This window comes from Toxorhynchites rutilus, chromosome 2, assembly GCF_029784135.1.
Source record: "Toxorhynchites rutilus septentrionalis strain SRP chromosome 2, ASM2978413v1, whole genome shotgun sequence".
Taxonomy (NCBI): domain Eukaryota; kingdom Metazoa; phylum Arthropoda; class Insecta; order Diptera; family Culicidae; genus Toxorhynchites; species Toxorhynchites rutilus.
Window position 1 is genome coordinate 173,213,149 of NC_073745.1, and position 24,928 is coordinate 173,238,076.

At 39.4% G+C, this 24,928-nt stretch overlaps 1 protein-coding gene across 2 annotated transcripts in view; it reads right to left on the reverse strand.

Annotated features, from left to right (window-relative positions):
- Window positions 1-498: 498 nt before the first annotated feature.
- Window positions 499-24,928, reverse strand: part of LOC129768003 (kinesin light chain-like) — a 350,655-nt gene continuing 326,225 nt past the window's right edge. For both annotated transcript variants that reach the window (XM_055769352.1, XM_055769351.1), the window contains exon 7: window positions 499-703. In XM_055769352.1, coding sequence (XP_055625327.1) covers window positions 614-703 — 90 coding nt within the window. In that variant the 3' untranslated portion in view covers window positions 499-613. The remainder of the gene's footprint in view (window positions 704-24,928) is intronic.

Consider the following 24,928-nt stretch of genomic DNA (forward strand, 5'->3'; position numbering starts at 1 on the left):
GATGAGCTTTTTTTCTTTATTTCATCCATACATAACACAGGAGCCAGGACCACAGAGGGCGGCTTTGGTAGGTGATACGCACCATCTAATGACTAATCACCATCCTTCTATCATTCTATCATGGACACTGGTGGAGTGAACAAACAATACCATACAACCAGACAAAACGGACCCGAATCATTATCGAAGAGTTTAACAATGTAATTCTTCAAACATATCCAAAATCAGCATGCAGCATATAGCCTAACAGAATCCTACGTCAACTATGCGGTCGTGGACACAACCACAACCCTCCTGTGACTTTTTATAGTGTTGATTATCATAAGAAAAATAACACTCCTGATCGTTGGATCTCTTTTGACATTTCAATTGGATCTTTTTTTTTTTCAGCCGTTTTGATTCAGTCGGCACTACCTAGGGTATTTGCTCTTCCATGATGTGCATTTTGGGGTTGGTCAGTCAGTTACGAACAGCATTAATAATAAGACTGAAAAACAATTGTAATGACAATTGTGGAATGATTTGTTTATTAGTAATTGAACATTTTTGAACAGGCATATCATCCTTTGGAATTATTACACATAGATTCTATGAATATTTTATGCACATCTTATTATTTATCAATTTCTGTTTTTTTCTGACTTTTCTCCTCTGGTACTCCAAGAATTTTGGCAACTTTACTTTGTTTTACTATGTCCAAGGCCTGTAAGTAAAGAAATCACAAAGAAAATTAATTACATTATATAATCACTTATTGATATAACTCTGACTGGCATAATAAGCATACTTCAATGCAGATTGCCTACCTGGATAAAGAGAGATTCACATCCAACGTCACGGAAAAGAACAACACCATAACATCAACTATTATACAATGCAATTCTTTTGGTAATACTTCGCCAATGTTCATTATGTATAAATGAATAGGTTTATGGAAATGTACGGTACATTCTGTTCTCGCCTATGTTTAATGAATAAGTTTTTGTTTTGCATTGATTGCAAGTTTTTGCTTTAGCAGATCTTTCACGACAGGAACTTGACGGATAAAATCATCAATTTACTCACGAGACGCCACTGCACATTGCGATTGTATAGCCGGAATAGGTGAACTGTGCCCATTTAAGCTTTGTGCTTTTTGCCCTGAAATGCTGATCTCGTGAAGAAGCAAACTATAATTAATATTCGTTTGCAGATATCCTTAATCGGTGGTTAGTTTCGTCAAAAAAGCAGATGATTATGTTGAAATTTAGAACATATTCAGCCAGAAAGATCACCCAATCCTCTGATATGATTTCCGGGTACCTGAATGCTTTGCGGAGAAGAAATTATAAGGTTATAAGAAAATTGATCGGAAAAGAAGAAAATCCATCAATTCTCTAATTCATGGAAAATACAAGGAATCAATCTAGGTCCGAACATGCTGATAATCCTTTCCTGTTATTTCTCCGATTCAAGTCTAGTGGGAAAGTCGCTCAATGAACATCGCGAAATAGGTGCTAGTAAGTTGAGCAATATACGTCACACAAAAGCTCTTGGTCGGTAAATAGCTTACCTAACTGTTTCACAAAGTTCATATTAGTTCTATGAAATATTTCGCGCTAATAGAAAGATCGCAACTATATTTAAATCATCTACAAGAACGTCGATTGGTAATTAATTCGCTTCTACTACATAGAAACTACGAATGTAAGCAAATGATGCTTGCCCAACAGATGCTCTGCATGTATGTGTAGCAAGAGCTTCATACCAGCACCCACCTTTTTTCGTTGAAGCTCAGCGTGGTCGTGGTTCTCTCTCCGTGGCTGCCTGGCTAGCGGTCCCGCTGGTTCTATCTCTCCTTTCTGCCTGTGCACTCCCCTTCCACACTCCTCGCCCACACACCTAATTTGTTTTCTTCTTGCGTTCTCTTACGGCACTTTTTTTTCGAGTATACGGTTTCTTTTTGCGTTCACTTTCCTGGCTTCTCTCCGTTCTATCTTTCTTCCACCACTCAATCCTTTTCTCCCCACCAATTCTCATAAAATTAGACTATGACTCCGCTCTTCTACACTCACCGGCTGAACCTTTCACCATCTAATTCATTAATAGCACCACGAGTATTCGCCATTATGCTATGCCGCGTGTGCGACAATCTTCCCTTAATTTTAGTGAATAAATTCTCCTGCACATTTTCACACTGAAATATTGAACTGGGTTGAACGGTTAGACGTAGTCCTACGGCAAAAAAACATCACGTTTGGCACGAGCCACTCCAGGCCAATAAAGTGATTGTTCTTTTCGAGCACCCGCAATTTCTTACACCGCACTGCTTGCCCTGAAGTTTCGGATCCCAAAACGATTTCACGAACGCACCAAATTTCTTGTTAAATCTACTCTCAATGAAGGCTAGGCCAGATCAGCAACGCACAAACTTTTTCGCCCATAGTTGCGAACGTGTAAGCGACGAATCAGCCAAAAGTGTTGAAAGTCACTATAATACAGAACGAAAAAAAACCGCGAACGCCAACAAATCGTCTGCGTGCGCCGGTGGCTTAGACTATGAACTTCGAGGCAAATTCCCGAAAAAAAACTCGTTGGAGTACAGCTTCGTGCCGCTGCTACTCTTGCTGGACGATTGTGTTTGTGAAAGAGCGAGGGATTTCTATCTCGCTTCCTTCGCTGTGCTGTATACATCGGTGTTGCCGATGTTCCGTTCGGCTATGCTTGACTCGCAGCGTGGTGCATTTAGTCTCATGAGAGAGCATATACACTTTGTGTGCTTTTGCGTGTGACATTTTATCTTTGCGGCACATCTGACTAATAATGCTACAACATTTAAAACTTATTTATTTCGGATAAATTCTGGATCTACAATTGGCGATCTAACGTACAAATCTACACCAAGGCGGCGCTGCAGTGAAAGTGATGATGGTTTTAAATTTTGCAATGTGAGTTTATAGAAGGTTTGAAGTTTTTTCCATAAAGCACAATGTTATAGTCATAGAAAATTATTCGATTGCGATGAGTTTGGACGAAATCTAATTCTGCGCAATTTTATATGTTATGGTATTTCCTTACTTTTTTTACCTTATTCAGTAGAGAAAATTGTATAAGTATAAGTGTTGACGATGGTTGAATCAAAAAAGGAAATTCGAGAGCACAATCAAAAGCAAGTTGAAAAAATGCACCTTCGAAATAACGGAAGTAAAATATAAGTGATTTGTTTTGAGTTTTAGGTTAGATTATCATCATTTTCTTAGTTCAAAAACAAAATCCAGATGTCTCACCCATCGTTTAAGTTTTGCGTTAGATCGCCAATTTAACCATTGTCAACATTTATTTATTATATTTGATTTAACCATTGTCAACATTTATAAAATTCATTTTCTTCGGCATAAGCTTCGAGTAACCGGTCGTGTGCTGTGAGCGTCTCCGTTGAAGCATTGTTTTCGGTTACCGTTGGCTGTTATTTTTTTTTTTTTGTCGCCCGGGTGTGCTTTTTTCGCGCGTTTTCGAATTGTTCAAGATATCGTGGAACGCAGTGTGAACTCGGAATTGGTGAGAAAGGCTGAATCGTCAAAGCCTGGCAAGGCCAGCTAGCTTTCAATTATCGCCGATTTGTCGCCATCGCAATCGAAGTCGGACATCGGTGGTCAGTTGCACGCACACAATACCAGCGCGATTCGCTGCTAACTTACAGCAGTGTGAAGGAGAGCATCACATCTTAGTGGTGTGTTATAGTGCCGAGCGCTCAAGCGCTCCGATTGAGAAGCAAGCAGCGGTTGCCCGTTCATCAGCACTGGGGTGCATTGTGGTGAATAGAAATAAATGAGATATAAGATTTTTTTTTTAATTTTTTTTTTTTTAATTATTATTATTATTATTAAAAACAAATTATTAGAATATAAGTACCAATTACAGAATGGCAGAAGGAGGGGGAGGTTCTCCAGATATGGAGATCTCTGATGATGACTCCCCTCTGGTTGAAAAAAGTTCTAATAAAGGAACAGCGAAGACACTTAAACGCGTTCCTACATCAGAGGATGTTTCGTCCGGGGACGAGTCTGCTAACTCTAGCAAGCCCCCCTCTAAAAAACCCGCAAATACCTCCTCTCCAACTCCCCTCACTCCTACAACAGCTCAGATTTCGCCTCCCCATCCTGTTGTCCCCGATCCCCTTCAATCCTCGTCATCTCCTTCTCCTCCTGTAGTCTTCTCTCCACGTGTCAAGGTCTATCCTGAAGATGCACCTGGAACTGGTCCGTGGGTTGTTTTCTTCAGGCCTAAGCCAAACGGAAAAGCACTTAATTAACATTAAGTGCTGGCAAGATACTCCTCCGTGACAGAAATTTCGAAGGTTAGACCGACCAAACTGCGTGTTGTCGTAGCTGATCGGAAAGACGCAAACGGTATTGTCGTCGACCAGAGGTTTACCCTGGAATATCGTGTCTACGTGCCTTCCCATGACGTAGAAATCTCGGGGGTGATAACTGAAACGGGCCTGACGTGCAAATCAATTATGGAAGGAGATGGCAGATTTAAAAAGCTGCATTTGATTAAGGTTAAAATCTTAGAATGCCGACAACTCGGCAAAGTCTCCCAGGAAGGGAAAGAATCGAAATTTACGCCGTCCGACTCGTTTAGAGTCACTTTTGCTGGCTCCGCCCTCCCTGACTACGTTATGGTGGACAAATTGAGGCTACCGCTGCGACTCTTCGTGCCAAAGCCCATGACTTGCCTGAAATGCAAGTCAGTTGGTCACACAGCAGCTTACTGCGCCAACAAGGAGCGTTGTGCCACTTGCGGAGAGCAACATGTGGACAAATCCTGCAGTGCGATTGAGCAAAAGTGTCCATATTGCGGAGGAACTCCGCACGTGCTCTCGGCTTGTGAAACTTACAAGAGTCGCTGGGACAAGCAGAAGCGCTCTTTAAAGGAACGCTCGAAGCGCACTTTTGCGGAAATTTTAAAGGGCGCTTCTCCATTGGCCCAACAGCAACAACCTTTAACCGCAAACAATGTCTTCGCTTCGCTGCCAGTTGACGAAATGGAAGCGGATACAGCTAACGAGGGCACACCGTACATCTTCCAAGGGAATCCCCGGCGCAAAAATGTGACCACTCCCAAAGTTCAAGGACAAGCCCCTCCGGTTATACCCTCTGTTAGCATGCCTAAAAAATCGAGTGCAGCGGACAAGCAAAATCAGGTTCCTCCTGGCTTCCGTGGGAATAATTCACCTTCGAACGACCCAGCACTCGAAGGAACATCAAAAACCCCAACTGTCCCTATTTTACCGTCAAGTTCAACTTCCCAATCGGGATTTATAAAGTTGACTGACCTTGTGGCTCAAATCTTCACATGCTTTAATGTCTCCGACTCCATCAGAACCATTGTCATATCAATGCTTCCAGTATTAAAGACAATTTTGCAACAATTGATGCAAACATGGCCCCTCCTTGCAATGATTATCTCTCTTGATGTCTAATTCAAATAGAGAGGTCAGAGATATCACTGTTTTACAGTGGAATTGTCGTAGTCTTATCCCTAAATTGGATACATTCAAATTTTTAATTCATAAGTTCAATTGTGATGTTTTTGCTCTGTCCGAAACTTGGCTTTCTTCGCGAGATGATCTCTCTTTCCACGATTTTAATATTATACGCTTGGACCGTGATGACAGATACGGAGGGGTGCTATTGGGGATCAATAAGTGCCACTCATTTTTTCGAATTGACCTTCCACCTATTGGAGGGATTGAAGCTGTTGCTTGTAATGCAAACATCAGAGGAAAAGACCTCTGTATTGTCAGCTTGTATTGGCCTCCGAGAGCTGCGGTTAGCCGCAAGCAACTTGTTGACATGTGCTCACTCCTTCCTGAGCCACGATTGATCTTGGGAGACTTCAACTCTCACGGAACTGCCTGGGGGGAACAGTACGACGACAATCGTTCACTGTTGATATATGATCTTTGTAACAGCTTCAATATGACACTTTTGAACACTGGGGAAACAACACGTGTACCTAAACCTCCTGCTAACCCAAGTGCTCTTGACCTCTCGCTTTGCTCGAATTCACTATCGTTAGATTGCAAGTGGAATGTAATCCAGGACCCCAACGGTAGTGATCACTTGCCAATCAAAATTTCCATCACCATTGGGTCGAATTCTTCTGAATCTATAAACATGGCATATGACCTCACAAGACACATTGACTGGAAAAAATATGCGGACGCAATTGCTTTAGCCATCAATTCCAGAGATGGTTTGCCTCCATTGGAGGAGTATAACTTCCTTTCTCGTTTGATATATGACAGCGCGGTTCGCGCTCAAACGAAACCCATCCCAGGCTCCACTATTTGTCGAAGGCCTCCCAATCCATGGTGGGATAGCCAATGTTCCAAGCTTTATGAGGATAAATCGAACGCATTCAAAGCTTTTCGGAAACGTGGAACCATTGAAAATTTTCAATCGTATTTGGACCTTGAAAATCAATTTAAAAACTTGATCAAAGGGAAAACACGTGCTTATTGGCAAAATTTCGTGGGAGGTTTGTCACGAGAAACGTCAATGAAAAAATTATGGAAAGTGGCTCGAAACATGAGAAATCGCTCTTCAACAAATGAAAGCGAAGAATATTCACATCGATGGATTTTTAATTTTGCACGGAAGGTATGTCCTGATTCCGCTCCTGTGCAAAAAATTGTTCGAGATATACCACAAGATAGGTGCGATCTTGATTCCGAGTTTTCGATGGTAGAATTCTCTCTTGCTCTCCTTTCATATAACAATTCTGCTCCGGGATAGGATAGAATTAAGTTCAACTTGCTGAAAAACCTCCCTGATGTGGCGAAACATCGCTTGTTGAATTTATTCAATCGGTTTCTGGAGCATAATATTGTTCCAGATGATTGGAGACAAGTACGAGTTATAGCTATTCAAAAACCCGGATAACCCGCGTCCGACTTCAATTCGTACCGCCCAATAGCAATGCTGTCTTGTATACGGAAATTGTTGGAGAAAATGATCTTGTTTCGCCTCGATCGATGGGTTGAAACGAATGGCCTACTCTCAGATACACAATATGGGTTCCGCAGGAGCAAGGGAATGATTGTCTTGCGTTGCTTTCTTCAGAAATTCAAATGGCTTACGCCGGAAAAAAAAAGACGGGTGTGTAATGTCGGTGACATAACCGGAGTGACGTAGGACTATACAAAGGGGACAACTTTTGCTAAATATATATTTTAAATATATTGTTTTATTTTCTTCTCCTACGTGAATACCTACCTATCTACCTGAAAATGGATTAGTTTACTGTTTACTCTTTATGAACATGTTGGGGGTTCTGAAAAGAACCTTTGGTGTTGTGTTTTTGCGTTTTTTTACAAACTTGATTCTTGATTTTTTTCTGAAGGTTTTGTACTTATTAAATGTTCAATGTCGGGCATCTTTCGGCGTATACACATATTGTACAATCAAAATGATGACTGTGATAGGGAATGCATAGGTAGTCATCAGCTCGTTCACTATCATATATTTCACTATTGAGCACATTACCGTACCTTAAGCTGTGGTTTCGGAGACGAATGAATTGTAAGATTTGTAGTCTCCGCAAACAAAGTAAATAAAAATGAAAAAGAACTGAGGTTTTGGAGACGAACTCTACGATCTGTCGAGAAATAAACGAGCTATAAGCGTTCTGAAAAACCAACAGTAAATACAGGGACGAATGACCTTCGGATTAAAGTCCTTTAAAATAAGAACAGAGCAGCAGGAAATACATAGCTCATCGTGTTGCTCCTTAGTTATTTCTCTATGCAATGCAGATGTAACGTCAGTCAATTTTCAACATCAGTTATCAACCAAAGAAAGCAGTTCTTGCTACCGAGAAAATTCGTTAATGCCATCCTGCATACAATGTGTTGTAATTTGAAGCCACTTTTAATTCGGACACCATACATGGGTTTTTGAAAACTGAATGATCAATTTAAAAGACCCCACGACGTGCCGAAGCACCACTCAGTATCGCATTGGAGGCGATTTTAACCTGTAATTGAACATTTGCGATGACAGTGGTACAGTGTCGACTTTCAATGTGGGGTCATAATTTGGATCTCTATGTTTACAAAAATGTCCAACTAAATATGTCGCATTACATGTCCGTCCAATTAGCTAACAGTCGAACTAATTGTAAATTACTGTACTTTCAATCTGGAAACAATTTGAGAATTGGTGAAAATTGAATAATCAGGAAAGTCCCCAACTATCAATAAGCTCAGAACAACTGACAAATTCACATACTCATCAGATCCTGGCAAACAAATTATGAAAAAATCAATTTGTGTTTTATTATTATTTTGGATATTATTTTAGAAAGCATTGAACCGTATTTCGTAAACTCTGTTTTGAAAGGTTTAATGGCCCTGATAAGCGCCGTGTTTTATGGAATGGTTCCAATTTAGAAAACTTTGTACTCGTGGTTTTGAAAAAAAAACATTTCGAACGCCCTCGATGCCGCCTTGTTCTGGATTTGCCACCAAAGCAGTTTGTATAAAGAACAAACTTTTTTCTTCTGCTACCAGCTGCCGTTTTGCGATTGCGTTTGCCACTCGCCGCTCGCTGCAACTGCCTGTTGTCTTGATGTCCACCGAACCGAATGTGTTCTGTTCCGAATGCGGGTTTTCTTATCGTCGCGAGCAGCTTTGCCAGCTAACTCGATCACTTCGGCGGCCGAAACTATATAACGCCGACTAGGTGGACTGGTGCACTGGTACTAACGCGCTCGGCCTAGCTACACTTGCGGGGAACTCGAGACCAACACGGTTCGAGCGGGATTCTGCCTTTCCCTTCACTTTTCCTCCTTTGCCATGTCCAGACATGGCTGCTTGGGTTGGTTCGTTGATGTGTTGTGATGCGAACTGATGTGGTGTACGGTTTGAATGAGAATGATCGTTACGGAAGGAAGGAAGGTATTGTATTATAGAGACTTTAAACTTTTGCGGTTCATTCGTCTCTAGCCTTGAGAAAGGCCCTTTGAAAACTCTACTCTACTCCAACGTTACCACCTCCACCCTCTTGCCTTGAGAAAGGCACTCGATCCCTCGCCGACCAGCTCGTCCAGCAACTATGTTGTCCAGTCGGTATCCACACAAAGAATAATCGTTACGGCAGCGGAGCGGGGATTTTTAAGCTGACTGGCTGGCTCGAGAACTACGCATGTGTGAGACTGCGACCAATGTTTCGTTCATTTTTTTTTCTTTTTCCTTTCCAATCGTGCTTCATTCTATTTCGCTGCTGCTCTGGTTGCCCGTATTGGTCGGTACGATTTGAGGAGCACAAAATGGACCAATCAAAAATGGGCACATAGTGCAATTGGACAATGCTTGATATTCCACAATTATTCAATTATTTATCTCAAGAAAAATTAAATGTTATTCGTTATGATAGATGCGTAGATATATTTCCTATCAATTGATGCAAAAACCTTTGCGATCTATTGAGAAATGCTCGAGTTATAAGCGTTCCAAATCTTGCATTTTTTCCTACTTGTTCAGTGCCTAGATTTCCATTTCACCCCCTATATCTTCCGGTTAGACGTAGTCCTACGTCAACAAATGGCTTCAGTATTCTTGGACATAAAGGGGGCCTTTGATTCTGTTTCAATAGAGGTTTTGTCAGACAAATTACACTCTCGGGGTCTGCCGCCTCTATTGAATAATATGTTATATAACTTGCTTTGTGAGAAGCATTTGAACTTTTCTCACTGAGATTCGGCAGTAAGTCGGGTCTCTTACATGGGCCTCCCCCAGGGCTCATGTTTAAGCCCCCTTTTGTACAACTTCTATGTAAGCGACATCGACAATTGCCTTACACAAAATTGCAGCCTAAGACAACTTGCAGATGATGGAGTGGTGTCTGTCGTAGGATCATACGAATCCGACCTGCAAGAACCCTTACAAGATACTTTGAACAATTTTTCAACCTGGGCCATTGGGCTAGGGATCGAATTCTCCACGGAGAAAACAGAGATGGTGGTTTTTTCTAGGAAGCATAGACCAGCAAAACCAAAACTTCAACTTTTGGGTAAACCGATCACTCATGCTATGTCATTCAAGTATCTTGGGGTCTGGTTCGACTCCAAATGTACTTGGGGGGCCCATATTAGGTATCTGAGTAAAAAATGCCAACAAAGAATAAACTTTCTCCGTACATCCCGAAGATCTTATAATGTTGTATCGAACAACTATTCTCTCAGTGATGGAGTATGGCAGTTTCTGTTTTCAATCAGCTGCCAAAACACACCTCATTAAACTCGAGCGAATTCAGTATCTTTGTCTCCGTATTGCGTTGGGATGTATGCCCTCAACGCATACCATGAGTCTCTAGGTTCTGGCAGGCGTACTCCCACTAAAAGATCGCTTCAATTTATTATCTCTTCGGTTCCTCATCCGGTGTAAGGTTATGAACCCATTGGTGATCGGAAATTTTGAGCAGCTGATCGAGCTAAATTCTCACTCTGGATTCATGAACCCATATCATGAATTCATCTCCATGCAGGTTGATCCTTCTTCGTATATTCCCAACCGTGTTTGTTTTCCTGACTACATCAATCTGAGACGAACCAGCCCAGGAGGCTGAAAGTCTCAAAAATAAAGAAAAAAAAAAAAAAAATGACTACATCAATTCCTCTGTACATTTTGATCTGTCCATGAAGCAAGATATCCATGAATATTCAGATTATCAACGATCGAGGATCGCTCCAACGATCTTCGATGCAAAGTATGGGGGTATCAATTGTGATAATATGTACTTTACTGATGGGTCCACTATAAACGAGTTCACAGGATTTGGAGTGTTCAACAAAATTCTCAGCACCTCCCACAGTCTTCAGTTTCCTTGCTCAGTGTATATTGCTGAATTGGCAACGATACACTGGGCGCTGGACAGCGTCGCCTCACGACCTGTTGAACACTATTACATTGTAACGGATAGTCTTAGCTCCGTCGAAGCTATCCGTTCAGTGAGGCCGGAAAAGCACTCGCCGTACTTCCTTGAGAGAATACGAGAAAATTTGAGTGCTTTATCCAGACGCTGTTATGTCATTACCTTTGGTGGGTCCCTTCTCATTGCTCAATTCCGGGTAATGAGAGGGCTGACTCATTAGCAAAGGTAGGTGCGATTGAAGGCGATATTTATCAGCGTCATATCGCCTTCAATGAATTTTACTCTTTAGTCCGTAAAAATACCATCGCTAACTAGCAACGCAAATGGAACGAAGGTGAATTGGGCCGGTGGCTCCACTCGATTATCCCTAAGGTTAGCCTCAAACCATGGTTCAAAAGTCTGGACTTGAGTCGGGACTTTATTCGCACCTTCTCCCGACTCATGTCCAATCACTGTTCGTTAGACGCGCTACTCTTTCGTTTCAATCTGGCCGGCAGCAATATTTGCGCTTGTGGCCGAGGTTACCACGACATCGAACACGTTGTTTGGTCGTGTGAGGTCTTGTTGCCAGATCGAATTTAGAGAACTCCCTTCGGGCTAGAGGAAGGCAGCCCAATGTGCCGGTGAGAGATGTGTTGGCTCGGTTAGACCTTGATTACATGTCCCAAATATATATTTTCCTTAAATCTATCGATGTTCGTGTGTGATTATCCTTATATCCTTATACCCTCCATTTCTTCCTTTATGAGTAATTGGTCCGCTTGCTATAAACAAGAGAATGAAATGTAAATTCACAATAGATGTACGAATAGATTTAAGAATTGAGTGTGTGTGTGTGATTATCAACATTGTAATAATTTCCTTATACCCCATCCTTTTCCTGAGAAAAATGTCACCCTTCTAATCTCGAGTTCACCGCGAGTAATCGGTTTCCCACATTACTAACCATAGATTTAAGAAAATTGTTCATATATATAGTTTTAAAAATATATTTAAGATTTCGGCTCCTTTAAACTTATGCAACTGAGCCTGTAAAAATAAACGAATTTATAAAAAAAAAAAAACATTTATAAAATTTTCAGTACTGAAAGAGGTAAGAAAATAACATGTTATATATAAAACTGCGCAGATTTAAACTTCTTCCAAACTCATTGCAATCAAATAATCTTTTATGGTTATAACATTGTGATTTATGAAAAGAACTATAAACCTAGTTGTAGATTTGTACGTTAGATCGCCAGTACTTTTTTCGTTGATTTATGCCGTCCGCATACGGGTCAACTCAAACTCAACCTCGGCTTGACGAAGGTTGAGAGCATGTGAAATCAAATGAGAGTCCGCACACGGGGCAACCAGTTGACAAGGTTGACTCAACCTGTTGGAAGCAACCTAGCATGTGGAGTTGCCGCTGTTTAAGGTTGACAACATTTCCGTTCATTTTTTTGTTCGCGTCATCAACTACACACGACTATGAGAAAAAGCTCAAAATTAGAATTAAACGATGAAACACAATTTCTTAGACAATTATTAATCTATTAAACAATTAAATAAACGTATGCAAAGTATGAAAATCATGAGGAATTTGTGTTACACCCTGTACACAAGCGTTCTTGGTCGTAAAGAATTGACGAATTTGCGTTGAATTTACAACCAGATGACGTAGCGAGTAAAATGAGGATGTTTTGTTTTTTTTGGTATGGAATCCGTTCAAATTTTCTAGACAAATCAGAATTTATCTTTAAATTTCCCTGTTTCATGTATTTTTTCTACGCCGAAAAGATTCATCGTTTTACGATGTGCTATGTATATTACGAGGAATGGCTTGTTATAAGTATTGTAACTTAATATTTTTTTTCAACTAAATAAACGATGAATAGGGTGTTTTGCGCCAAAAATACTGCAAATCCTTCTCGTATCGGTCCTTACATAATCAATGATATCAGCCAATTTGTTATGGTATCGATTTCATCGCAATTGACGAATTTACGTTGGATTTACAACCAGATGGCACAGCGAGTAAAATGAGGATGTTTTTTTGGTATGAAATTCGTTCAAATTTTCTAGACAAATCAGAATTTATCTTCAAATTTCCCGGTTTTCTGTATTCTTTCCACGCTTAAAAGGTTGGAAAATCATCATTTTACAATTTGCTATGTGTATTACGAGGAATGGCTTGTTATAAGCATTGTAACTTCAATTTCAGCTAAGTAAACGATGAATAGGGTGTTTTTCGCTAAAAATACTGCAAATCCTTCTCGTGTCGGCCCCTACCTAATCAATGACATCAGCCAATTTGATATGATATTGATTTCATCGCAATTATCTATAGTCTCGCGCACAATCATTTGTGCCCGAGAATTACGTATATCTACAAATATATTGATAACATTGTGTTGAAGCTTTGGTTAACTAAACTGCCAATTTGTTGGAAACAATTTCGTGCAATGGGAGATGTGCACAAGATAAGAGAACGGTTGAGGGTTCAATCAGAACTCCTCATCAATAGTCTCTCTCGTTCTCTCGCAACCCGAACTTAGACGACTAAACACGCTCCAGATCCGCAATCGACGCGCTTTACGTAAGGTGCTTTTATATAGCGGCTCTCTGAAAGCTCGCTTGGCGCAGATGATTTGTTATGTCATTGACATCAGTCTGTGCACTTTTCCTATGCACAGACTGGCTTCGGTCATGGCTATTTGGCTTCGGTCAAACAGTGTATGAGCACCCTTAGTTTATTGCAATAATTTGGCGTATCACTTACTAAGCTGGTTGCGCAAACATATGATGGGGCTCGAGTGATGTCAGGAGATAAAGGAGGAATCCAGGCGATCACAAAGAAGTCGTTTTCAAACACTGACTATATTAATTGTAAGGCGCATATTTTGCTGCACCTTGCACGAATAATTAAAACAAGGAAATATTTCTCTTCCCTCCCTTCGTTGGCATCATTCTTCATCCAAACCCCAAAGCGCTATTGCGAGTTGAAGAAATTTATACAGTAGATGTCGCGGACAGATAGGCTACGAAATAAGTAAGACAAAATATACATTTAAAACAAGACCCCAGCTGAGCGAAGGAAAATATGTAAGAGCAAGACAAACTCAAGTACTTGCTTATCCTAAATCCCAAATGGGAAATAGTCGTTTAGTTAGGACGAAACGCAATATTTAGATAGGACCAATGTAAGGCAATTAACAAATGTAAGAGCTCAAGTGTTTGATCAGGCTAGAAAACGCTTGTAGCTCGAAATTATTGCTGGTCATAAATTCAAAACAGACGAATATTTAGATTGCGTCTGGTAAACAATTTAATGCACGCATCGCTTAGGATGCATTTATTACCCTTTCCATCCCTAGCTGCGCGCTCGGCTAGATACACCAGCAAAGTGTAATAAAATATAAGATGATGTTTATTCAGGTTTATTTTTAGGGCGAAGGATGGAAAGGGCCAACTCGAAAATAAGATAGGCCCACGGTGACGACCACGTGGTCGTCGCGTGGAGATAATGGAACCGATGTGTATCGGTTTCATGAAAGAGAGAGGAGATATTCCTCATCTTTAGGTTAAGAATGTCTGTATATATATTGTACATATTTGAAAAATAAAGTTAGTCTTAAACACGAACTCACGCGAAAAAGCGTAAAATTTCTTTATTTGTCAGAAAGAAATTTTCATGGTGGCTCCAGAGAGGAACACCAAAGTTTCAGTGCGGATTCCTGACTCATACAAAAGCTAAATAGGCAGTGATTGCCAAGTAATTAAAAAAAAAAAATCGACAGTGATTGTCGATTGTGAACAAAAGTAATTCTTGGCAGCGATTGCCATTTGTTAACAAATTTTCCGGACAAAAGTGATTCTTGGCAGCGATTGCCATTTGTTAACAAGTTTTCCGGACAAAAGTGATTCTTGGCAGCGATTGCCATTTGTTAACAAGTTCTCCGAACAAAAGTAATTCTTGGCAGCGATTGCCATTTGTTAACAAATTTTCCGGACAAAAGTGATTCTTGGCAGCGATTGCCATTTGTTAACAAGTTTTCCGGACAAAAGTGATTCTTGGCAGCGATTGCCATTTGTTAACAAGTTCTCCGAACAAAAGTGATTCTTGGCAGCGATTACCATTTGTGAAGTATTTCTGACAAGTGGAAAATCGGACGTTCATGTGATTGGCAGAGATTGCCTTTAATAAAAACAATTTTTGGACAGTGATTGGCAGTGATTGCCAGGAGCTGAAAAAGTGAACCTTGGCAAGCTCTATCAAGGCAGTGATTGCCGGTAGTTTGAAGGCAAGATTGTCACCTGGAACGGCCAGGTTAAGAACCCGAACAGTGTTTAAAAAAAAAAAAAAGAGAAGTAATAGCAGCAGCACTAGTAACAGCAGCAGAGCGAGTAGATTCCAGGAGCTGAAGCAACAATAGGAGGAACCAGCTGCCGCAGTGAGGCAGCCGTGGAACAAAGACCTGGGGTGCGACGAGCGGTCGAACCAGGCACGGACACCAGCAGAGCCGAAAACCAGTAGCCGTGGGCGCCAGTAACAGCATCAGCAGTAGCAGCAGCAGTAGAAAACCATCGCAGTAGGAGCGAAACCAGGGTGACTTAGTACAAGACGACTTCACCGGAAACAGGTATAAAATTCACACATATAAATAAGTAAGGAAAATGTCTGTACAATTCACCAATAATAAGAATGGAAATTGCCGATTGTGCAATGAACCCGACTCTAGGGATGACCTAGTAGCGTGTGACGAATGCGACCGATGGTTTCATTTGACATGCGCAGGTCTAAAACAAAAACCTGCCAAAAATGAAAGATGGTTATGTATCAAATGTAAACGCATAGAAAGTGAGTTGCTTAGGCTCCAATCAAAGTCTGCAACTTCACTAGAGGATCTTATGAGAATTCATAGAGAATCGATACAAACTCTGGTAGAATCTTTCCAAAACATTAAAACGGAAAACAAAGAAGAAGATCTCGATCTATCTAGATTAATGGTAAGACAATCTCTTTCAGATCTTCCAATGTTTGACGGCTCACACAGAGTGTGGCTAAGATTTAAAATAACTTTTGAGGAAACCACCCTTCAAGGAAAATTTTCTGAATTAGAAAATATAAATCGCCTTCAAAAGCATCTAAAAGGAGATGCACTGAGGTTAGTAAGTGCGCTCCTAATAGATAAATCAAACGTTCCCAAAATAATGGAGAAATTAGAGATGCGTTTTGGTAACCCAGAAACAATATACTCAAATTTGTTGAAAGATGCGATAAATGTCAAGAACCCTCGTTTTGAGTCACCACAAACAGTCATTGATTTTGTCACGTCGATCGACTGCTTCGTAACAAACGTTAAAATGTTAAAACATGATGAATATCTAAATGATCCAAGATTGATTCGTGACTTGGTTGCAAAACTCCCAAAACCCCTACATTTTCAATGGATAAAATTCGTGTCAGATTCAAAGAGAGATAGAGTAGATATAGACCCATTCATACCAACATTAGAAGATTTTAATGACTGGTTGAAACCGCATGAAGAATTAGCTACAATGCTACTCTCGGAAAATAACGAGCGAAATACTAGAGTTGATCGTAAACACCCTTGTTACAAGGCAAACGAATTCCAAACACAAGCGTCCGCTTAAGTGTTTCTTATGCAAACGTGATCACAAAACATCAGCATGTCCAGAATTTGAAAAAATGAATGTTCCTCAGAGATATGATTTCATCTATAAACATAAACTATGTTTAGCCTGCTGTAATTTCACGAACCATATGGCAAAGAACTGTAGGATAGCAAAGCCTTGTGGAGTTGATGGATGTAAATTCAAACACCATCCTCTATTGCACAGAAGTAGCGAAAAAGACAAGGAAAGTGTTCCTCAGGAGTTCGTCAATTGTCACATGAATAAGGAGAAGAAAGTTTTGTATCAAATTATTCCGGTTACGCTAGACAACGGAAGTAAGAAGATTCAAACTTTCGCATTTATTGATCCAGGGTCGTCTGTGAGCTTAATTCACGATGACATTAAAACCAAACTAAGAATGAAGGGTCGGAATAATCCATTGACATTGATTTGGACTAATGGCGAAACTCAACAAGAATTAGACAGTGAAGAAGTTACTGTAGGTATATGCGGGAGCAATGATCAACATTTCTATTTGAAAAATCTGAGAACCGTATCAGATTTATCGCTTCCGTCTCAATCAATGTGTGTTGATGAATTGCAACAAAAATATGACCATTTAAAAGGTTTAGCCTTAAAAGGATATAATAACGCCAAACCAGAAATATTGTTGGGTCTCCCACACGCATATTTGATAAGCGGTAGTGAGGCGAGATCGGGTAGGTTTAATGAACCAGTTGCTCAGAGAACTAAGCTCGGATGGGTGCTATTTGGACAGACAAATGAACGTAAAACACAAAAAGAGCATGTACTCACCAATGACGAAATTGACTCATCAGATCTATTCAACAGACTGATGGAAGGTTACTTCAGTTTAGAAGACTTTGGAGCAAAAGCACCTGTGTGGGCATTGATGTCTAACGATGAGAAAAGAGCGATTGACATCATGAATAAAACTCTGACTTATCAAGAAGGAAGGTATGAAATCGGACTGTTGTGGAAACATGATAATGTACAGTTCCCAAATAGCTATCAATCAGCCTTGAACAGACTTCATGGTCAGGAATCAAGGATGAGTAAAAATCCAGCCTTGAAAAAATGGTATGTGGACAAAATTAAAGAGTATGTAATCAAGGGATACGCAAGAAAACTCACTTCTAAAGAGCAACAGAAACACGATCCTAAAAACTTCTATCTACCACACTTTACAGTGGTAAACCCAAATAAATTCCCTATAAAACCACGACTTGTATTTGATGCTGCTGCAAAGGTGAAAGGAGAATCTCTAAACACAAAGCTATTATCAGGCCCAGACGCGACAACGTCGCTGCAAGGAGTTTTAATACGGTTTAGAGAGGGAAAATTTGCAATTGCTGGGGACATTCAAGAAATGTTCCATCAAGTAAAAATAAGAAAAGAGGATCAAAATGCTCAAAGGTTCTTATTTAGGGAGAATTTTGATACAGATCCCGAAGTATACGTGATGCAAGTAATGACGTTTGGAGCTACTTGCTCACCAGCTTGTGCACAATTCGTGAAGAATTCAAACGCAGAGAAATTTAGAGAGGCTCACCCACAAGCGGTAGAAGCTATACAAAACAACCATTACGTGGATGACTACCTAGATAGTTTCAATGACTTAAAAGACGCGTCAAAAATCGTAAACGAGGTTATTGCGATACATAAACATGGCCACTTTAACATTAGGAACTTTACATCCAATAGCGAGAAGCTGCTAGAAAAAATTCCGATGGAAAATAGGACTGAAATTAAAAAAGTGTTGTTCGAAAAACGCGAGGAATCATACGAGAAAGTACTTGGAATATACTGGGATACAAAAGAAGATTGTATAAGCTACAAAGTAGAATTCCCTATTACTCAAGAATTTACTAAACGACGATTGCTCTCACAAAGCATGAGTGTTTATGACCCGCTAGGATTACTTTCGCATATAACAATTCAATCTAGAATCTTAATGCAAGAGCTTTGGAAAAGTGGAATTACATGGGATGAACCAATTAACTCAACCATGAAGGCTAAGTGGGAAAAATGGCATCAAAGACTCGAAGAAGCTAAATCGACCAAAATACCACGCTCATATAGTAAATTTTCTTACCCTAAGGAACGAGAGCTACATGTATTCGTAGATGCATCAGAGAATGCCTTCGCATCTGTAGTGTACCTTAAAAATATATATGAATCATGCACTGACATCAATATCGTAGCCGCGAAGGCAAGGGTAGCACCAACTAAAATTATTTCTGTACCACGGCTTGAATTACAAGCCGCGGTATTAGGGACTAGGTTGGTAAAGACGGTGAAAGATCAACTGCGCATATCAATAAAAAGAGTAGTTTTTTGGACAGATTCAAGAACAGTATTAGCGTGGATTCGCTAAGAACCACGCAAATATAAGCAGTTTGTTGCCTTAAGAATTGGAGAAATCTTAGAAACAACATATGTAAACCAATGGAAATGGGTAAATAGCAAAAATAATCCAGCTGATGAAGCTACGAAATATACAAAATATAACTCGATCTGGTTCTCTGGTCCCGAGTTCTTACATGCCAATGAGGAAAATTGGCCCAAGGAAGATGAAAAAATTGATACTTCCGAAGAAATTAGACCCATGTACCCTATCAAATCGAAAAAAATCAATGGTCTTGATAATATTCACATAAATTGGTGTTCGGAATTTACAAGGCTAAAGCGATCACTAGCCATTGTATTCAAATATATTGATTGGTTAAAATCAAAAGTGAAAAAAATAAAATTCAACAAAGCCATCGAGAAAGTTGATTTGGATTATGCCGAATTAGCTACAATGCTACTCTCGGAAAATAACGAGCGAAATACTAGAGTTGATCGTCTAAACACCCTTGTTACAAGGCAAACGAATTCCAAACACAAGCGTCCGCTTAAGTGTTTCTTATGCAAACGTGATCACAAAACATCAGCATGTCCAGAATTTGAAAAAATGAATGTTCCTCAGAGATATGATTTCATCTATAAACATAAACTATGTTTAGCCTGCTGTAATTTCACGAACCATATGGCAAAGAACTGTAGGATAGCAAAGCCTTGTGGAGTTGATGGATGTAAATTCAAACACCATCCTCTATTGCACAGAAGTAGCGAAAAAGACAAGGAAAGTGTTCCTCAGGAGTTCGTCAATTGTCACATGAATAAGGAGAAGAAAGTTTTGTATCAAATTATTCCGGTTACGCTAGACAACGGAAGTAAGAAGATTCAAACTTTCGCATTTATTGATCCAGGGTCGTCTGTGAGCTTAATTCACGATGACATTAAAACCAAACTAAGAATGAAGGGTCGGAATAATCCATTGACATTGATTTGGACTAATGGCGAAACTCAACAAGAATTAGACAGTGAAGAAGTTACTGTAGGTATATGCGGGAGCAATGATCAACATTTCTATTTGAAAAATCTGAGAACCGTATCAGATTTATCGCTTCCGTCTCAATCAATGTGTGTTGATGAATTGCAACAAAAATATGACCATTTAAAAGGTTTAGCCTTAAAAGGATATAATAACGCCAAACCAGAAATATTGTTGGGTCTCCCACACGCATATTTGATAAGCGGTAGTGAGGCGAGATCGGGTAGGTTTAATGAACCAGTTGCTCAGAGAACTAAGCTCGGATGGGTGCTATTTGGACAGACAAATGAACGTAAAACACAAAAAGAGCATGTACTCACCAATGACGAAATTGACTCATCAGATCTATTCAACAGACTGATGGAAGGTTACTTCAGTTTAGAAGACTTTGGAGCAAAAGCACCTGTGTGGGCATTGATGTCTAACGATGAGAAAAGAGCGATTGACATCATGAATAAAACTCTGACTTATCAAGAAGGAAGGTATGAAATCGGACTGTTGTGGAAACATGATAATGTACAGTTCCCAAATAGCTATCAATCAGCCTTGAACAGACTTCATGGTCAGGAATCAAGGATGAGTAAAAATCCAGCCTTGAAAAAATGGTATGTGGACAAAATTAAAGAGTATGTAATCAAGGGATACGCAAGAAAACTCACTTCTAAAGAGCAACAGAAACACGATCCTAAAAACTTCTATCTACCACACTTTACAGTGGTAAACCCAAATAAATTCCCTATAAAACCACGACTTGTATTTTATGCTGCTGCAAAGGTGAAAGGAGAATCTCTAAACACAAAGCTATTATCAGGCCCAGACGCGACAACGTCGCTGCAAGGAGTTTTAATACGGTTTAGAGAGGGAAAATTTGCAATTGCTGGGGACATTCAAGAAATGTTCCATCAAGTAAAAATAAGAAAAGAGGATCAAAATGCTCAAAGGTTCTTATTTAGGGAGAATTTTGATACAGATCCCGAAGTATACGTGATGCAAGTAATGACGTTTGGAGCTACTTGCTCACCAGCTTGTGCACAATTCGTGAAGAATTCAAACGCAGAGAAATTTAGAGAGGCTCACCCACAAGCGGTAGAAGCTATACAAAACAACCATTACGTGGATGACTACCTAGATAGTTTCAATGACTTAAAAGACGCGTCAAAAATCATAAACGAGGTTATTGCGATACATAAACATGGCCACTTTAACATTAGGAACTTTACATCCAATAGCGAGAAGCTGCTAGAAAAAATTCCGATGGAAAATAGGACTGAAATTAAAAAAGTGTTGTTCGAAAAACGCGAGGAATCATACGAGAAAGTACTTGGAATATACTGGGATACAAAAGAAGATTGTATAAGCTACAAAGTAGAATTCCCTATTACTCAAGAATTTACTAAACGACGATTGCTCTCACAAAGCATGAGTGTTTATGACCCGCTAGGATTACTTTCGCATATAACAATTCAATCTAGAATCTTAATGCAAGAGCTTTGGAAAAGTGGAATTACATGGGATGAACCAATTAACTCAACCATGAAGGCTAAGTGGGAAAAATGGCATCAAAGACTCGAAGAAGCTAAATCGACCAAAATACCACGCTCATATAGTAAATTTTCTTACCCTAAGGAACGAGAGCTACATGTATTCGTAGATGCATCAGAGAATGCCTTCGCATCTGTAGTGTACCTTAAAAATATATATGAATCATGCACTGACATCAATATCGTAGCCGCGAAGGCAAGGGTAGAACCAACTAAAATTATTTCTGTACCACGGCTTGAATTACAAGCCGCGGTATTAGGGACTAGGTTGGTAAAGACGGTGAAAGATCAACTGCGCATATCAATAAAAAGAGTAGTTTTTTGGACAGATTCAAGAACAGTATTAGCGTGGATTCGCTAAGAACCACGCAAATATAAGCAGTTTGTTGCCTTAAGAATTGGAGAAATCTTAGAAACAACATATGTAAACCAATGGAAATGGGTAAATAGCAAAAATAATCCAGCTGATGAAGCTACGAAATATACAAAATATAACTCGATCTGGTTCTCTGGTCCCGAGTTCTTACATGCCAATGAGGAAAATTGGCCCAAGGAAGATGAAAAAATTGATACTTCCGAAGAAATTAGACCCATGTACCCTATCAAATCGAAAAAAATCAATGGTCTTGATAATATTCACATAAATTGGTGTTCGGAATTTACAAGGCTAAAGCGATCACTAGCCATTGTATTCAAATATATTGATTGGTTAAAATCAAAAGTGAAAAAAATAAAATTCAACAAAACCATCGAGAAAGTTGATTTGGATTATGCCGAACGCATCTTAATTCAAAAGGCGCAATGGGAGTCATATCCCAGCGAAATGGAACTACTACAGAAGGGAGAGAAAATCCACCAAAAAAGCGAGATAAGAACGCTCAATCCTGAGCTCTGCGCACATGGACTGATAAGATCAAGAGGACGCATTGAAAATGCTAACTGTCTACCTACTTCAGCTAGAACGCCTATCATACTGTCTTACAAACACTACGTAAGCACATTAATATTACGCCATTACCATGAGAAATATCGGCATAGAAAAAGCGAAACGGTGATAGCAGCCGTACGACAAAAGTTTTGGATCACAAACATAAGAGTCGCAATTAAAACCGTTAAAAGAAACTGTCAGTACTGTAAAAACATGTCCGCGAAACCTGTTCTCCCAATAATGTCAGTCCTACCACCATGTAGAGTTACGCCATATTGCAAACCATTTACGTTTACTGGAACAGACTATTTCGGGCCATATTGCGTATCTATAGGCAGACGAATAGAAAAACGCTGGGGATGCCTATTCACCACATCGTATCCAATATAGCACCTAATGACGATATATCCATGCTTGATTCAATTCATTCGAATTTAGCAGAAGCCTTAACATTTTTGGGAAACGTAACTAGAGACAAAACTTTAGCAGAAATAACTATGTCAATAGAACGACAATGTAATAACGCTAAACAAGAAATAACTCTTTTACGTCGACTAAAAAGAAGTAAAGGAATACTTGGTTTTCTGAAGGATTTACTATTCGGAAGTAATGACGTGGAAGACGAAGTACAATCTTTACGCATCCATGAAGAGCAGAAGCTTCATGAAATTTCACAGACGATGAGAACCCTAAATGAGAAAAGCAAAAATATGGGAGACGAATTAAGCAAGAGAATTTATAATCTTAATTTAGGAATGACAGCCTTGAAGGAAAAGTACTCGGAAGAAAAAAATAATAAATTTACAGAAAAGTTTTTTGAAACAACAATATTAGCTTCACGACTGATTGAAGGAATAACTCAAAAATATAGAACATTAAGAACCCACCCCTTAACTAACGATGAAATGCAAAAAACAACTGAGAAAATCAGACGGCAGTTGCCGAGAGGATACACTATCCTTGGGGACCCGCTAGCAGTCAAATATGAATTTAAGAACGAAAATGGAACTATACACATAATAATGGAAAATGTTATTATCTTTAAGAACAATTTCGAACTCTTAAGAGTAATCTCGATTCCTGAGAATGGAAGTATTGTACAGATAGACCACCCTACTATAGCAATAAACGATAACGAAGAATTTTTCTACCCAAACGAAAATTTAGTAAAATTTAATAATAGTCATTATATAATAAATCAACCAGAATTTATTAGAACAATGGATTGTATAGCTGGCGCTGTATTCCATAAATCTACAAAAAACATGTGTATAACAAAAACACTACAGGAGCCATACGCAACGTTGATACAACTAAGCAAAGTTAATTCAATAGTGTATATAACCAGCCATTCTAAGACAATTATAATTCATTGCGATAATACAGTGATATCACCACCCTATAAGGTTGCGATTGTAGAGTTATCCCCAGACTGTAAAATTCTAACTGAGAATAACGTTTTATACGCCCAAATATCAGGAAATGATACAAAATCAAAAATATTCTTCAAATCAATAGAAAAGCTTCCATATAATATTGCAAAATTAGACGCAGATGTAAAACTAAACAAAACAATCTCGAATGAAAATCCATATATAGCATCCCTGAAAATGATCTAATTCAAAGGAAGCATGTCTTTACATTCGGCGGTGCAATAAGCATCATATCGGTAATTATGATAATAGGAATTTTCATGTTTATAAAGAAAAAATCGAGAAGGAACAGACAACATAATGAAAATAACGGACCTCCACGTTCTATTCTAGAAATGATAAGGCTAAATGGATTACGAGAAGGATTAACATCAAGAAATCCTCCTATGATTGTAAACCGCGATAGTTGTCTGTAATTGTAAATCTATGGGATATATTTACGGGGTCCGGAATGTCGCGGACAGATAGGCTACGAAATAAGTAAGACAAAATATACATTTAAAACAAGACCCCAGCTGAGCGAAGGAAAATATGTAAGAGCAAGACAAACTCAAGTACTTGCTTATCCTAAATCCCAAATGGGAAATAGTCGTTTAGTTAGGACGAAACGCAATATTTAGATAGGACCAATGTAAGGCAATTAACAAATGTAAGAGCTCAAGTGTTTGATCAGGCTAGAAAACGCTTGTAGCTCGAAATTATTGCTGGTCATAAATTCAAAACAGACGAATATTTAGATTGCGTCTGGTAAACAATTTAATGCACGCATCGCTTAGGATGCATTTATTACCCTTTCCATCCCTAGCTGCGCGCTCGGCTAGATACACCAGCAAAGTGTAATAAAATATAAGATGATGTTTATTCAGGTTTATTTTTAGGGCGAAGGATGGAAAGGGCCAACTCGAAAATAAGATAGGCCCACGGTGACGACCACGTGGTCGTCGCGTGGAGATAATGGAACCGATGTGTATCGGTTTCATGAAAGAGAGAGGAGATATTCCTCATCTTTAGGTTAAGAATGTCTGTATATATATTGTACATATTTGAAAAATAAAGTTAGTCTTAAACACGAACTCACGCGAAAAAGC